Source organism: Ranitomeya variabilis, chromosome 1, assembly GCF_051348905.1.
Source record: "Ranitomeya variabilis isolate aRanVar5 chromosome 1, aRanVar5.hap1, whole genome shotgun sequence".
Taxonomy (NCBI): domain Eukaryota; kingdom Metazoa; phylum Chordata; class Amphibia; order Anura; family Dendrobatidae; genus Ranitomeya; species Ranitomeya variabilis.
Window position 1 is genome coordinate 1122355993 of NC_135232.1, and position 12287 is coordinate 1122368279.

At 41.0% G+C, this 12287-nt stretch overlaps 1 gene segment (V, D, J or C); it reads right to left on the bottom strand.

Annotated features, from left to right (window-relative positions):
• Positions 1-5864: 5864 nt before the first annotated feature.
• Positions 5865-12287, bottom strand: part of LOC143793365 (Ig kappa chain V-III region PC 4050-like) — a 32167-nt gene continuing 25744 nt past the window's right edge. Inside the window, 2 exon segments of the V gene segment in view lie at positions 5865-6162; positions 7332-7667. Coding sequence covers positions 6119-6162; positions 7332-7667 — 380 coding nt within the window.

Here is a 12287-nt window from a genome sequence, read left to right on the forward strand (position 1 = left end):
TAGCTGAAACTTGTGAATACAATGAGCAAAACATTTGAAATTTGAATTTACCATTTTTTCAGAATTTTTCCCCAAAATTTGATTTGTGGCAAATTGATTGTTCTAGAATCAGAAGTAACGTCTCCTCTTTACCTTAAAGACAAATATGGCACTCTGAGGTCTCATAGTCTTCAACTTTAGATTAGAAAATAAAGGAAACCAGTTAAGTAGAAATGATGTCCAGAGCCAGAATTGCAGCACGGAAATACGGGGAAAGACTAACAGTAGTGATGAGTGAGCAATAAAATGCTCGGGTATTCATTACTCGAGTCGAGCAAATCGTAATGCTCGGGTGCTCAACCTGAGGAATGAGTATAAGGGAAGTCAATGGGAAACACGAGCATTTTTCTGCTTCCTACCCCCTAGATGTCTGAATGGGGTCTAGAAATTGCTGAAAATTATGGAAACAGTGCTGAAATGGCATGGGAACAGGGGAAGACCCCTGGAAACATCTCTGAATCCCAGGTCGTTGCTGGAAACAATGTTGTCAGAGTTATACGCCACTTTTACTGACTGACAACAAAACATACAAATGGATTTTACTAGAAAAAATGTTAAGAAACACTCTTTCCAGGATATTGAGTTGTATATAAGGCAAAATAAATAAGAGAAAAAATGCTCCTCCCCACCTTGGGCTAAGTTCACACTCAGTGTTTTTGCTCGTTTGCATTGCTTTCAATGATGAAAATAACATTCTATACGAAATGTAAATTTATCATTTTAATATGTTATCTGGCCATGTGGTGTGTGAGACATGATCAGACACATTGAAAGTCTTTTTTTTGCATGGCCATCAGACGTCCGTCACTATTTGTAGAGGACCATCAGGCGGCCCATTGTATTGTTAGAGGGCCAGCAGGTGTCTTGTAGACAGAGACCAAGATAGAGTTTTTTGGTAAAGCACATAATTCTACTGTTTACAGTAAATGGAATGAGGCCTTCAAATAAAAGAACATAGTCAAATATGGAAGCGGTTCAAATATATTTTGGGGTTGTTTTGCTGCCAGTGGCCCTGGGTGCCTTGAAATGTGAAGATTTCAAAAGGATTTTGAGTCACAATGTAGTACTCGGAGTCAGAAAGCTGGGTTTGCATCGTAGTAGGTCATGGGTCTTGCAGCAGGACAATGACTCAAACATACTTCAAGAACCACCCAGAAATGGATGGAAACAAAGCACTGGAGAGTTTAGAAGTGGTAATTCCAGCTCCAGTAGTGTAAAGTCTCCCACCACTGCTAAAGGGAACTGCGAATGGATACATTAAATCATTTAATTTTGCCAGCTTTGATGAATTTCTGAATACTGAACAGTGTAACATAAATCGGTCAATGAGTGCATGGAAAAAAACAGCAGCAGGTTTCGAATTTATAAGTTAATAATCCCTAAGAGCGGTATTATTGTACAATATAGAAGGGATTGGAATCGTTCCCAGAAATTTTGATCTTCTTGTATGTGGCAGCAAGAAACTGTGAAGTAACGCAAGTCACACTGCCAGCCTTGATGAATTTCTGAGTATAGACCTTGTCAGAGCGGGTTTTTAGTGTTCCAGGGGTATTCTAACTGAAAGGCGCAATAGTTAGAATACGACCGTACCAGCATCCTCCATGATTCGTATATGCCTTTCAACTATTGGGTATCCAAGCTAGACACATGGTATTAACTGTCTCTCTACACCTTGGAGATCCTGGCAGTTCATGTCATGTGTCTAGCTTGGATACCCAATAGTTGTAAGGCACATACGAATCACGGAGGATGCTGGTACGGTTGGCCAGAAATGTACTCCTTCAGCATCTTCCAAAACTTTTCCCTCCTTGTCAGAGTACTCCATGCATCAGGGCCTGGTTGCTGAGAGGATCTGAGAAAACTGTCCCTGACCTTTGAGAGTGCTCCCTGCATCTGCTGCATCTGATGTGTGTCTTCCTAGCCTCCACTCCCTGTTTGTCCAAGAAACTGTGACCTCAGCCACCAGCATTGTCAGATTGTACATTTTTTAATAATTCTTCAACTAGAGTTTTCTAGTACTGCAACATTTTATTAGACCTTTCCATCATGGGAAGAAGAGATGTAAAGTTCTCCTTCTAGGGTGGGTCTAGAAGGGTGACCAACCAGTAGTTAGAGTTGTCCATAATGTGTACAATGCGAGGGTTACGGGAAAGGCAGCAAAATGTAAACTCAGCCATGTGAGCCACATTGTCAGCAGCCAAGACTTTATTTTCCCCATCAAGCGAGTGACTGCCCATGTTGTCCTCTTCATCCTACTCCTTCTCATCCTTCCTCTCCTCCTCATCTTTAGGCCATCCACACTGAATAGATGGGATGAAGGTGGTATGGCTAATATCATCTGTAGCATAGGCAACCAGCTCCTGTTCCTCACCCTCATTATCACCCAATCCACGTTGAGAAGATGAGATTAAGCTGGGATGTGTAGCATCACTCAGCATAGTTTTTTGCTCCATCTCAACTTCCTCCACCTACAAAGTCTCCTCTTTAATTGTGAGCAGCCAGCTTTTCAGTAGACAGAGAAGCGGGATGGTGATGCTGATTATGGAGCCAGCTCGGCTCACCATCTTGGTCAAGTCCTCAAAGTTTTGGAGAACAGATGTCAGACATCCATGCCCACTCATCAGTTCTTCTGTGCAGAGGCTGGTATTCAACTACTGCCCTCGGCTGCTCACAAAGCCTTGCCAACATGTGTAACGTTGTGCTCCAAGGCATGGTGGCATCGCACACCAGTCGGTAAGCTGGAAGTTGCAAATGCTGCTGCAGCAATGCCAGGCTGACGGTAGCTATAGCAGACTTGTGGAAATGGACACACACGCTACGTACTTTCACAAGTAGCTCAGGCAGATCTGGGTAGGTTTTGAAAAACCGCTGAACCGCTAAGTTGAGCATGTGGGCCAGGCATGGAGCATGTGTGAGGTTGCCAAGCTTCAGAGCTGTCACCTGGTTATGGCCATTGTAAAACACAAAAATGCCTGGTTGTTGGTTCTGGGGCTATAGCCACAGATCAGTCTTGTGTGTTAAACCTTTCAACAACTCTTTGGCGCTGTGTGGTTTGTCACCTAAGCAGAATCGCTTCAGCACAGCTTGCTGTTGCTTGGCTGAGACAATGCTTCCAGCTTGCAACTGTTGTTAATATTTATGACATGGAGGGTGAGCAGGAGGAGGAGGAGGTGCAGGAACTGCTGTAGAAGGTGGAAGCAACTCTGATTGTACCAGGGCCCGCAATCTTCGGTGTCAATAGCAATTGTTCCTTCCCAGGGTCTAACTGAGTCCTGGCTTCTACAATGTTCACCCAGTGTGCTGTCAGGTAAATGTAGCATCCCTGGCCATAAGCACTTGTTCAGGTGTCCGTGGTTAAGTGGACCTTTCCAATCACAGCATTGGTCAGGGCACGGCTGATGTTATGGGACATGTGCTTGCGTAAGGCGGGTATGGCACGCCCGGAGCAATATTGGTGGTTGGGAACTGAGTACCCTGGGACGGTTGCTGACATGAGGTTGAGGGTGGGTGGCTGCGTATTTATGCCTGTGTTCCAAGGACTGAGGTAGGGACAATTGAACATTGCACAGGAACAAGGTCTTGCACTGTGGAAAGGTGGTTGCTGATGGTGGTTGCAAGTGTGCAACGGCAGGTGCAGGGTGGGTGACATCTTCACCTACCTCATGGACAGGGGATTGGTGTGCCTGTAGAACAGGGTCCTTGGTGGCAGTAGTCTTACCCGCAGACACTGTCTCTGGACCCTGGCGCTCAGCCCAAGTAGTCAGGTGCTTTGCATGCATGTGCCTGAACATGCTGGTGGTGGTGAGGCTGGCAGTTGTGCTGCCCTTGCTGACGCTGGCATGGCAGATGTTGCAAATGGCCTATTTTGGGTTAACTGGACTGTTTTTAAAAAAGCCACACTCGGGAGTAGCTAATCCTTGGCTTGGCAACTTCTCCTGTGTTGGTGCTCTGGGGATCAGTTGCACAAATTGTGTCTCTGGCCACCCCACTGCCTCTACCTGCCTGCATTAATGCTGCATATCCCTCTTCTTGTATGCTGCTGTCCTCGCTCTGCATGTCACCTTCTCAGGAAGGGTCAGTGACTTCATCTTTCACCATCTCCTCTTCCACTAACATATCCTGGTCTTCCTCCTAGCTTGCTGACGTAACAACACCACTTGCTGGCAATTGTGTCTCATCATCATCCAGCTCTTTTGACAGTAATTGCTTTTTCCCACCATCGCCTTCTTGTGAGCATGGATGCTCAAACATTTGAGCATCGTTACATGCGATCTTCTCATGTCCTGGTTGGAACATGCAAGGCGAGAGGCCACAATCTATAAATGGAAGTGTGAAAAGCTCTTTGGAGTGTCCAAGTGTGGGATCACTTGTCTCCAGGCATTCGGCATGGTGGGAGGAAGGAGGATCAGGGTGAGGATTATGTGTTCCAGAAACACTGCTACTGTGACTGAACCATGTGACAGACAGGGTGGTGCTGGCAAAGTGACTGGAAGCATTATCTGCTATCCATCCAACAACCTTCAGTTTGTTTTAAGCTAGATAGATTGATTTTTGTTTCCTCTGAAATAGAAAACAGAATATACTTTAGAAACCTCTGTATCTGAAAGACACATTTATTATGGACTCCTTTAAAATACTGAAACCGAAACTTAGCGCAACGGTGTTCAAAATAAAATGAGAGAACACTGTTTTGTAATATATGTACGTTTTCTGTAACCAGTCAGTAAGAAATGCTATGGGTTTATATGTAGTGTAAAAAGAAAGATTGATGGTTAATAGATAGAAAGATATATAGATAAAAAACCTCTTCAAAGGACCTCCTGTATTGACAATACATTGACCCTCTTCTTTGAATGGACCATCCCACTAGAAGATGAACATCTTCAGGTGATCATCTCAAAGAACTTGGAAGTGTGTAGGACCTTTCTAATACTCTATTATATGACCACTAAAATAAATATCTGGATCTCAATGGATAGATACACATGGTGCTCATGAGCTCCATATGATACATCTGGATTTGTTGGGCACCTGAGGAAAGCTGTCACAATTGATTTTGACCACAGAAAGGTCTTATGGGTAACTATATGAACTTTATGTAGCCTTTCAGGCCCATGCCGAATGTTTGGTCCATGGGGGAGATGAGACTTCTATGTACCTGTGCCCTTAAAGGGTTATTCCAGTCTAAAAAGTTATCCTCTCTAATCAAGGTAGGGGATAAGTTACTGATTACTACGAATCTGACTTCTGGGACCTCAGAGATCTTACGTTTGGAGATCTTGGCTTCCTCTGGCAGTACCATAAATAGCAGTTGTCAAGCATGTGAATCTTCACTCTATACAAGATGTGATCTTGCGGTCAGCAAGTTATCTCCTCTTCTATGGATAAGAGAGAACTTGTTTTTTTGGAAGGGACTTCTATTCATCACTCCTGTTGCCCATGTTGTGGCTTATAGTTTTGTATAACCTTTCATTCTGAACAATTTTTTTTTTAATTAGAAGGGACCTCAAAAACAAGTTGATCACATTTTGTGCAGCTGCTAAGATCTCCAACAATCAGCTGTAATCCACAGTGGAAGCTGCCAAGTATTCCGTTTTTCTTAGCGGCACCCCCACAGTGTACATTAAGGATTATAAATTAAGGAACTCATTGAGGTTAGTGACCTGTTTATGTAATCTACCTCTGGACTGAGATATATTCTCTGCTATGGATAATTGATAAGGGTCCTGAATGAAGAACGTCCTTTATTAAATCTAATAGGGAATCTGGAATTTTTAAAATAAATAAATAATAATAAATAATTATAAACCAAACCAGTATGAAGCAGAATCTTTTTTTATTTATTTTTCTGACATATTATGAAAAGAAGCAGAAAACAATTATCATTTGTTTCCATGACGTGATTTACAATACAAAAAGTTGTGTTTTGCCATATCTGATCGCATGGCTTATATAAGGCGCATATTGTTGTAAATCGACATGCAGCACGGAATGCATTAAATACAGAAATGGGGAATAGTCTCCTAACCCTCCACCGTCTTGAATCTCTTCACCAATGCTGAGGACAGAGTCTTATGTGTCACATCACAGGCGATTTCGGCATACTTCTTGTACTCCTCCGAGCTGAGGGTTAAAAGTGAAAAGGGGAAAATGTATTTCATGTAGAAAAAAAACACTTGGTCACACATTTGGCAAAGTTTAAATAACAACAAAGCTGAATATTAATTATAAAAATATATGTAAGAAAAACATAAATAATATATATATTATAATTATAATCTATAATATAATATTATAATATTACATAGATAGCTAGATATATAGATAATATATAGATAATATATAGATAGATTTATATTGGACAGCTAGATAATTAGATATATAATAGATAGCTAAATAAATAATAGATAGATGATAGATAATAGATAATAGATATATGATAAATAGATAAATAATAGATAGATAATAGATAATAGATACCTAACAGATAATAGATGTAGGTAAAGATAGACAGATATAAGATAGATGGATATATAGATAGATACGGTAAAACCTCTACAAAACAAAGGCTTCTAATCAAAGCTTAACTTTTTGTATTGGACTTTTTAACTCCCTTTTGTCCTCTAAAGGCAGTTGGGCAAAGCATACTGCGCGTGCGCAAGGCAAGATTGCATTGTGCACGCGTCTAATATGGGGGAAACCAAATCACATTCAAGACAATATTGTATAAACATCATGCAAAGGCCTTTTCGTCATTATTTCTCACATGCTTTTGTGATTTCCAAAACTCCATACTTTTGTAGGTAAATGTCTTTGCTCTATTATTATCTATGGCTTGCACATTTTGGGATCTCATCCTGTTATATATATTTTTAAATGGAAGTCAAATTACTTAGATTCCCTAAAAGTCATGCAAAACAATCAACTGTTTATATGTTTTTTTATTTTACCAAAAACAGATTAAAAAACTGACAAAAAAACAAAACTTTTAAACAAGAAAAATTTGAAAAATACATTTCTAGTTATAGTTGTTGAACAATTGTACAAAAATGTACCATATACTTCTCGTCATCTTGAAAGTCATTTACATCACCTAAATATCTTTTTTTAAATTTTGATTATTTATACCACTAGTTAGCCGCACAAAAAAATGATAGGAGAATGAAAGCCTCTCTTTACAATACTTAGATCAAAAATGCTCCACAACAAGAAGAACAAGAACAAACTGCATAAATCTAATCATAATAATCAGATACAGAACAAACAATGCTTACATTTAATGGTGTACTTACGTTTTATTTCTAGTTTGGTTCCTTTACTGAACGTCAAGGGAAAGCCCTGATACTGCTGACAGTAATAATCTGCTTCATCGTCCTCTGTCACTCCGCTAATTGTAAGAGTGAAATCAGGAAATGATCCAGATCCAGAGAACCGGTCTGGGACTCCTGTATGTCGGATACTTGTGCCAAAGATGAGAAATGCTGGACGTTGTCCTGGTTTCTGTTGGTTCCAGTGTAAGTTGCCATTACTTACATAACTACTGGCCTTACATGAGATGTTGACTGTTGCTCCCAGGGACACAGTGATGAGATCTGGAGATTGGGTCAGTACAATCTGTGCACAGGTGTCTAAGGAATGATAAAGGAAACATAAGTGTTAGTGTTAATGTCGCCTCATTGTGCTGTTCTCTACTACTGTCCTGTCCATCATCTCATGGACCTCTCACCATGGATGAGAAGAAGAATTACACCCAGCACAACTCCCTGTAAACCCATCGTCATCTCCCTGGACTGATGGCTACAGACTATAGAGATGTCACCTGCACAATGTCTCCTATATACCAGCTGTAATCACTGGAGGAGACGTCCCCTGAGGGCAGAGATGTAAAGCAGGAGACATGTAAATTGTGCCGGGTGTCAGCGATCAGTGATCTGGATCTTACTGCAATCAGGGATCTCCTATAGAAGAGATCTAATCCTCGATCATTATCCTGAGATCATTAACCATCAGTGATGTCTTGATTCTTCTCAGTAACATACTCAGAGCCAGAAATGTATTAGTAACTCATTTTGTTTAAAAAACATAAAACATTGTGCATGTTAACACTCTATATCTGTACTGTATGGAGAAAAGTGTGTTCCCGTATGAGCCTTAATAGTGCCGCCATAAAGGTACATGAGCCTATGTTGCTCATCTGGGGCAAATAGAAGTGTTTTCTATCAGATTATGCATGATTAATGCAGATAAAAGCTTGTAGTATGTTCAGTCAGATGCAGATTATTTGAAGATATTCTCCCCTAGAAGCGTAATTTATTAGGCAAATACCCCTGTACATGTGATGTCTGACAGCGCCTGTAACAAAGAGCAGGAGACTGCGACTCTGCGATCAGGAGACCTACAGTGGCGTTTTAAATTATTGGGCATCCATGGTAAAAATAACTTTTATTGTTTAAAATACCTAAAGTTAAAGCTGACTCATGTACTTTGTATTTTAGGGAGAAAAAAAATAAATAAAAAGTATATATGTACAATATATATAAGTATGTATGTATGTATATATATATATATACACTCACCGGCCACTTTATTAGGTACACCTGTCCAACTTCTTGTTAACACTTAATTTCTAATCAGCCAATCACATGGCGGCAACTCAGTGCATTTAGGCATGTAGACATGGTCAAGACAATCTCCTGCAGTTCAAACCGAGCATCAGTATGGGGAAGAAAGGTGATTTGAGTGCCTTTGAACGTGGCATGGTTGTTGGTGCCAGAAGGGCTGGTCTGAGTATTTCAGAAACTGCTGATCTACTGGGATTTTCACGCACAACCATCTCTAGGGTTTACAGAGAATGGTCCGAAAAAGAAAAAAAATCCAGTGAGCGGCAGTTCTGCGGGCGGAAATGCCTTGTTGATGCCAGAGGTCAGAGGAGAATGGGCAGACTGGTTCGAGCTGATAGAAAGGCAACAGTGACTCAAATCGCCACCCGTTACAACCAAGGTAGGCCTAAGAGCATCTCTGAACGCACAGTGCGTCGAACTTTGAGGCAGATGGGCTACAGCAGCAGAAGACCACACCGGGTACCACTCCTTTCAGCTAAGAACAGGAAACTGAGGCTACAATTTGTACAAGCTCATCGAAAGTCAGTAGAAGTGGACAGTAGAAGATTGGAAAAACGTTGCTTGGTCTGATGAGTCTCGATTTCTACTGCGACATTCGGATGGTAGGGTCAGAATTTGGCGTAAACAACATGAAAGCATGGATCCATCCTGCCTTGTATGGAGCATCTTTGGGATGTGCAGCCGACAAATCTGCGGCAACTGTGTGATGCCATCATGTCAATATGGACCAAAATCTCTGAGGAATGCTTCCAGCACCTTGTTGAATCTATGCCACGAAGAATTGAGGCAGTTCTGAAGGCAAAAGGGGGTCCAACCCGTTACTAGCATGGTGTACCTAATAAAGTGGCCGGTGAGTGTATATATATATATATATATATATATATATATATATATATATATATATATATATATATATATATATATATATATATACAGTATACACAGTACAGAGCAAAAGTTTGGACACACCTCATTTAAAGATTTAAAGATTCTTCTGTATTTTCATGACCATGAAAATTGTACGTTAACACTGAAGGCATCAAAACTATGAATTAACACATGTGGAATTATATACTTAACAAAAAAGTGTGAAACAACTGAAATTATGTCTTATATTCTAGGTTCTTCAAAGTAGCCACCTTTTGCTTTGATGACTGCTTTGCCCACTCTTGGCATTCTCTTGATGAGCCCTTACACAGCCTGGAGGAGAGTTTGGGGTCATTGTCCTGTTGAAAAATAAATGATGGTCCAACTAAACGCAAACCGGATGGAATAGCATGCCGCTGCAAGATGCTGTAGTAGCCATGCTGGTTCAGTATGCCTTCAATTTTGAATAAATCCTCAACAGTGTCACCAGCAAAGCACCCCCACACCATCACACCTCCTCCTCCATGCTTCACGGTGGGAACCAGGCATGTAGAGTCCATCCATTCATCTTTTCTGCGTCGCACAAAGACACAGTGGTTGGAACCAAAGATCTCAAATTTTGATTCATCAGACCAAAGCACAGATTTCCACAGGTCTAATGTCCATTCCTTGTGTTCTTTAGCCCAAACAAGTCTCTTCTCCTTGTTGCCTGTACTTAGCAGTGGTTTCCTAGCAGCTATTTTGCCATGAAGGCCTGCTGCACAAAGTCTTCTTTTAACAGTTGTTGTAGAGATGTGTCTGTCTGCTAGAACTCTGTGTGGCATTGACCTGGTCTCTAATCTGAGCTGCTGTTAACCTGCGATTTCTGAGGCTGGTGACTCAGATAAACTTATCCTCAGAAGCAGAGGTGACTCTTGGTCTTCCTTTCCTGGGGCGGTCCTCATGTGAGCCAGTTTCTTTGTAGCGCTTGATGGTTTTTGCAACTGCACTTGGGGACACTTTCAAAGTTTTCCCAATTTTTCGGACTGACTGACCTTCGCTTCTTAAGGTAATGATGGCCACTCGTTTTTCTTTACTTAGCTGCTTTTTTCTTGCCATAATACAAATTCTAACAGTCTATTCAGTAGGACTATCAGCTGTGTATCCACCAGACTTCTGCACAACACAACTGATGGTCCCAACCCCATTTATAATGCAAGAAATCCCACCTATTAAACCTGACAGGGCACACCTGTGAAGTGAAAACCATTTCCAGTGACTGCCTCTTGATGCTCATCAAGAGAATGCCAAGAGTGTGCAAAGCTGTCATCAAAGCAAAAGGTGGCTACTTTGAAGAACCTAGAATATAAGACATATTTTCAGTTGTTTCATACTGTCTTGTTAAGTATATAATTCCACATGTGTTAATTCATAGATTTGATGCCTTCAGTGTGAATGTACAATTTTCATAGTCATGAAAATACAGAAAAATCTTTAAATGAGAAGGTGTGTCCAGTCTTATACTCTGTACTGTGTGTATATACACTCACTGGCCACTTTATTAGGTACACCTGTCCAACTTCTTGTTAACACTTAATTTCTACTCAGCCAATCACATGGCGGCAACTCAGTGCATTTAGGCATATAGACATGGTCAAGACAATCTCCTGCAGTTCAAACCGAGCATCAGTATGGGGAAGAAAGGTGATTTGAGTGCCTTTGAACGTGGCATGGTTGTTGGTGCCAGAAGGGCTGGTCTGAGTATTTCAGAAACTCCTGATCTACTGGGATTTTCACGCACAACCATCTCTAGGGTTTACAGAGAATGGTCCGAAAAAGAAAAAAAATCCAGTGAGCGGCAGTTCTGTGGGCGGAAATGCCTTGCTGATGCCAGAGGTCAGAGGAGAATGGGCAGACTGGTTCGAGCTGATAGAAAGGCAACAGTGACTCAAATCGCCACCCGTTACAACCAAGGTAGGCCTAAGAGCATCTCTGAACGCACAGTGCGTCGAACTTTGAGGCAGATGGGCTACAGCAGCAGAAGACCACACCGGGTACCACTCTTTTCAGCTAAGAACAGGAAACTGAGGCTACAATTTGTACAAGCTCATCGAAATTGGACAGTAGAAGATTGAAAAAACGTTGCTTGGTCTGATGAGTCTCGATTTCTGCTGCGACATTCGGATGGTAGGGTCAGAATTTGGCGTAAACAACATGAAAGCATGGATCCATCCTGCCTTGTATGGAGCATCTTTGGGATGTGCAGCCGACAAATCTGCGGCAACTGTGTGATGCCATCATGTCAATATGGACCAAAATCTCTGAGGAATGCTTCCAGCACCTTGTTGAATCTATGCCACGAAGAATTGAGGCAGTTCTGAAGGCAAAAGGGGTCCAACCCGTTACTAGCATGGTGTACCTAATAAAGTGGCCGGTGAGTGTATATATATATATATATATATATATATATATATATATATATATATATATATATATATATATATATATATATATAAATTTATATATGCAAGAATTGAAAGAAATATAAGACTCTTGGCTGTCTGCAAAAAGCATTTACAAGATGTAATACTTGCAAAAGGGGAACTAGCTATGAACCTTGCATGGTGCCAAAAGCTTTGCATCTGCCCATTTTCTTTTTTGTATTTTTAAAAATCTAAAAGATGAATATACTGTGTACATATATACATATACAGTATTTTACATATTAACCCCTTACTGACATCGGATATAGTACGTCCGATGTCAGCTCCCCTGCTTTGA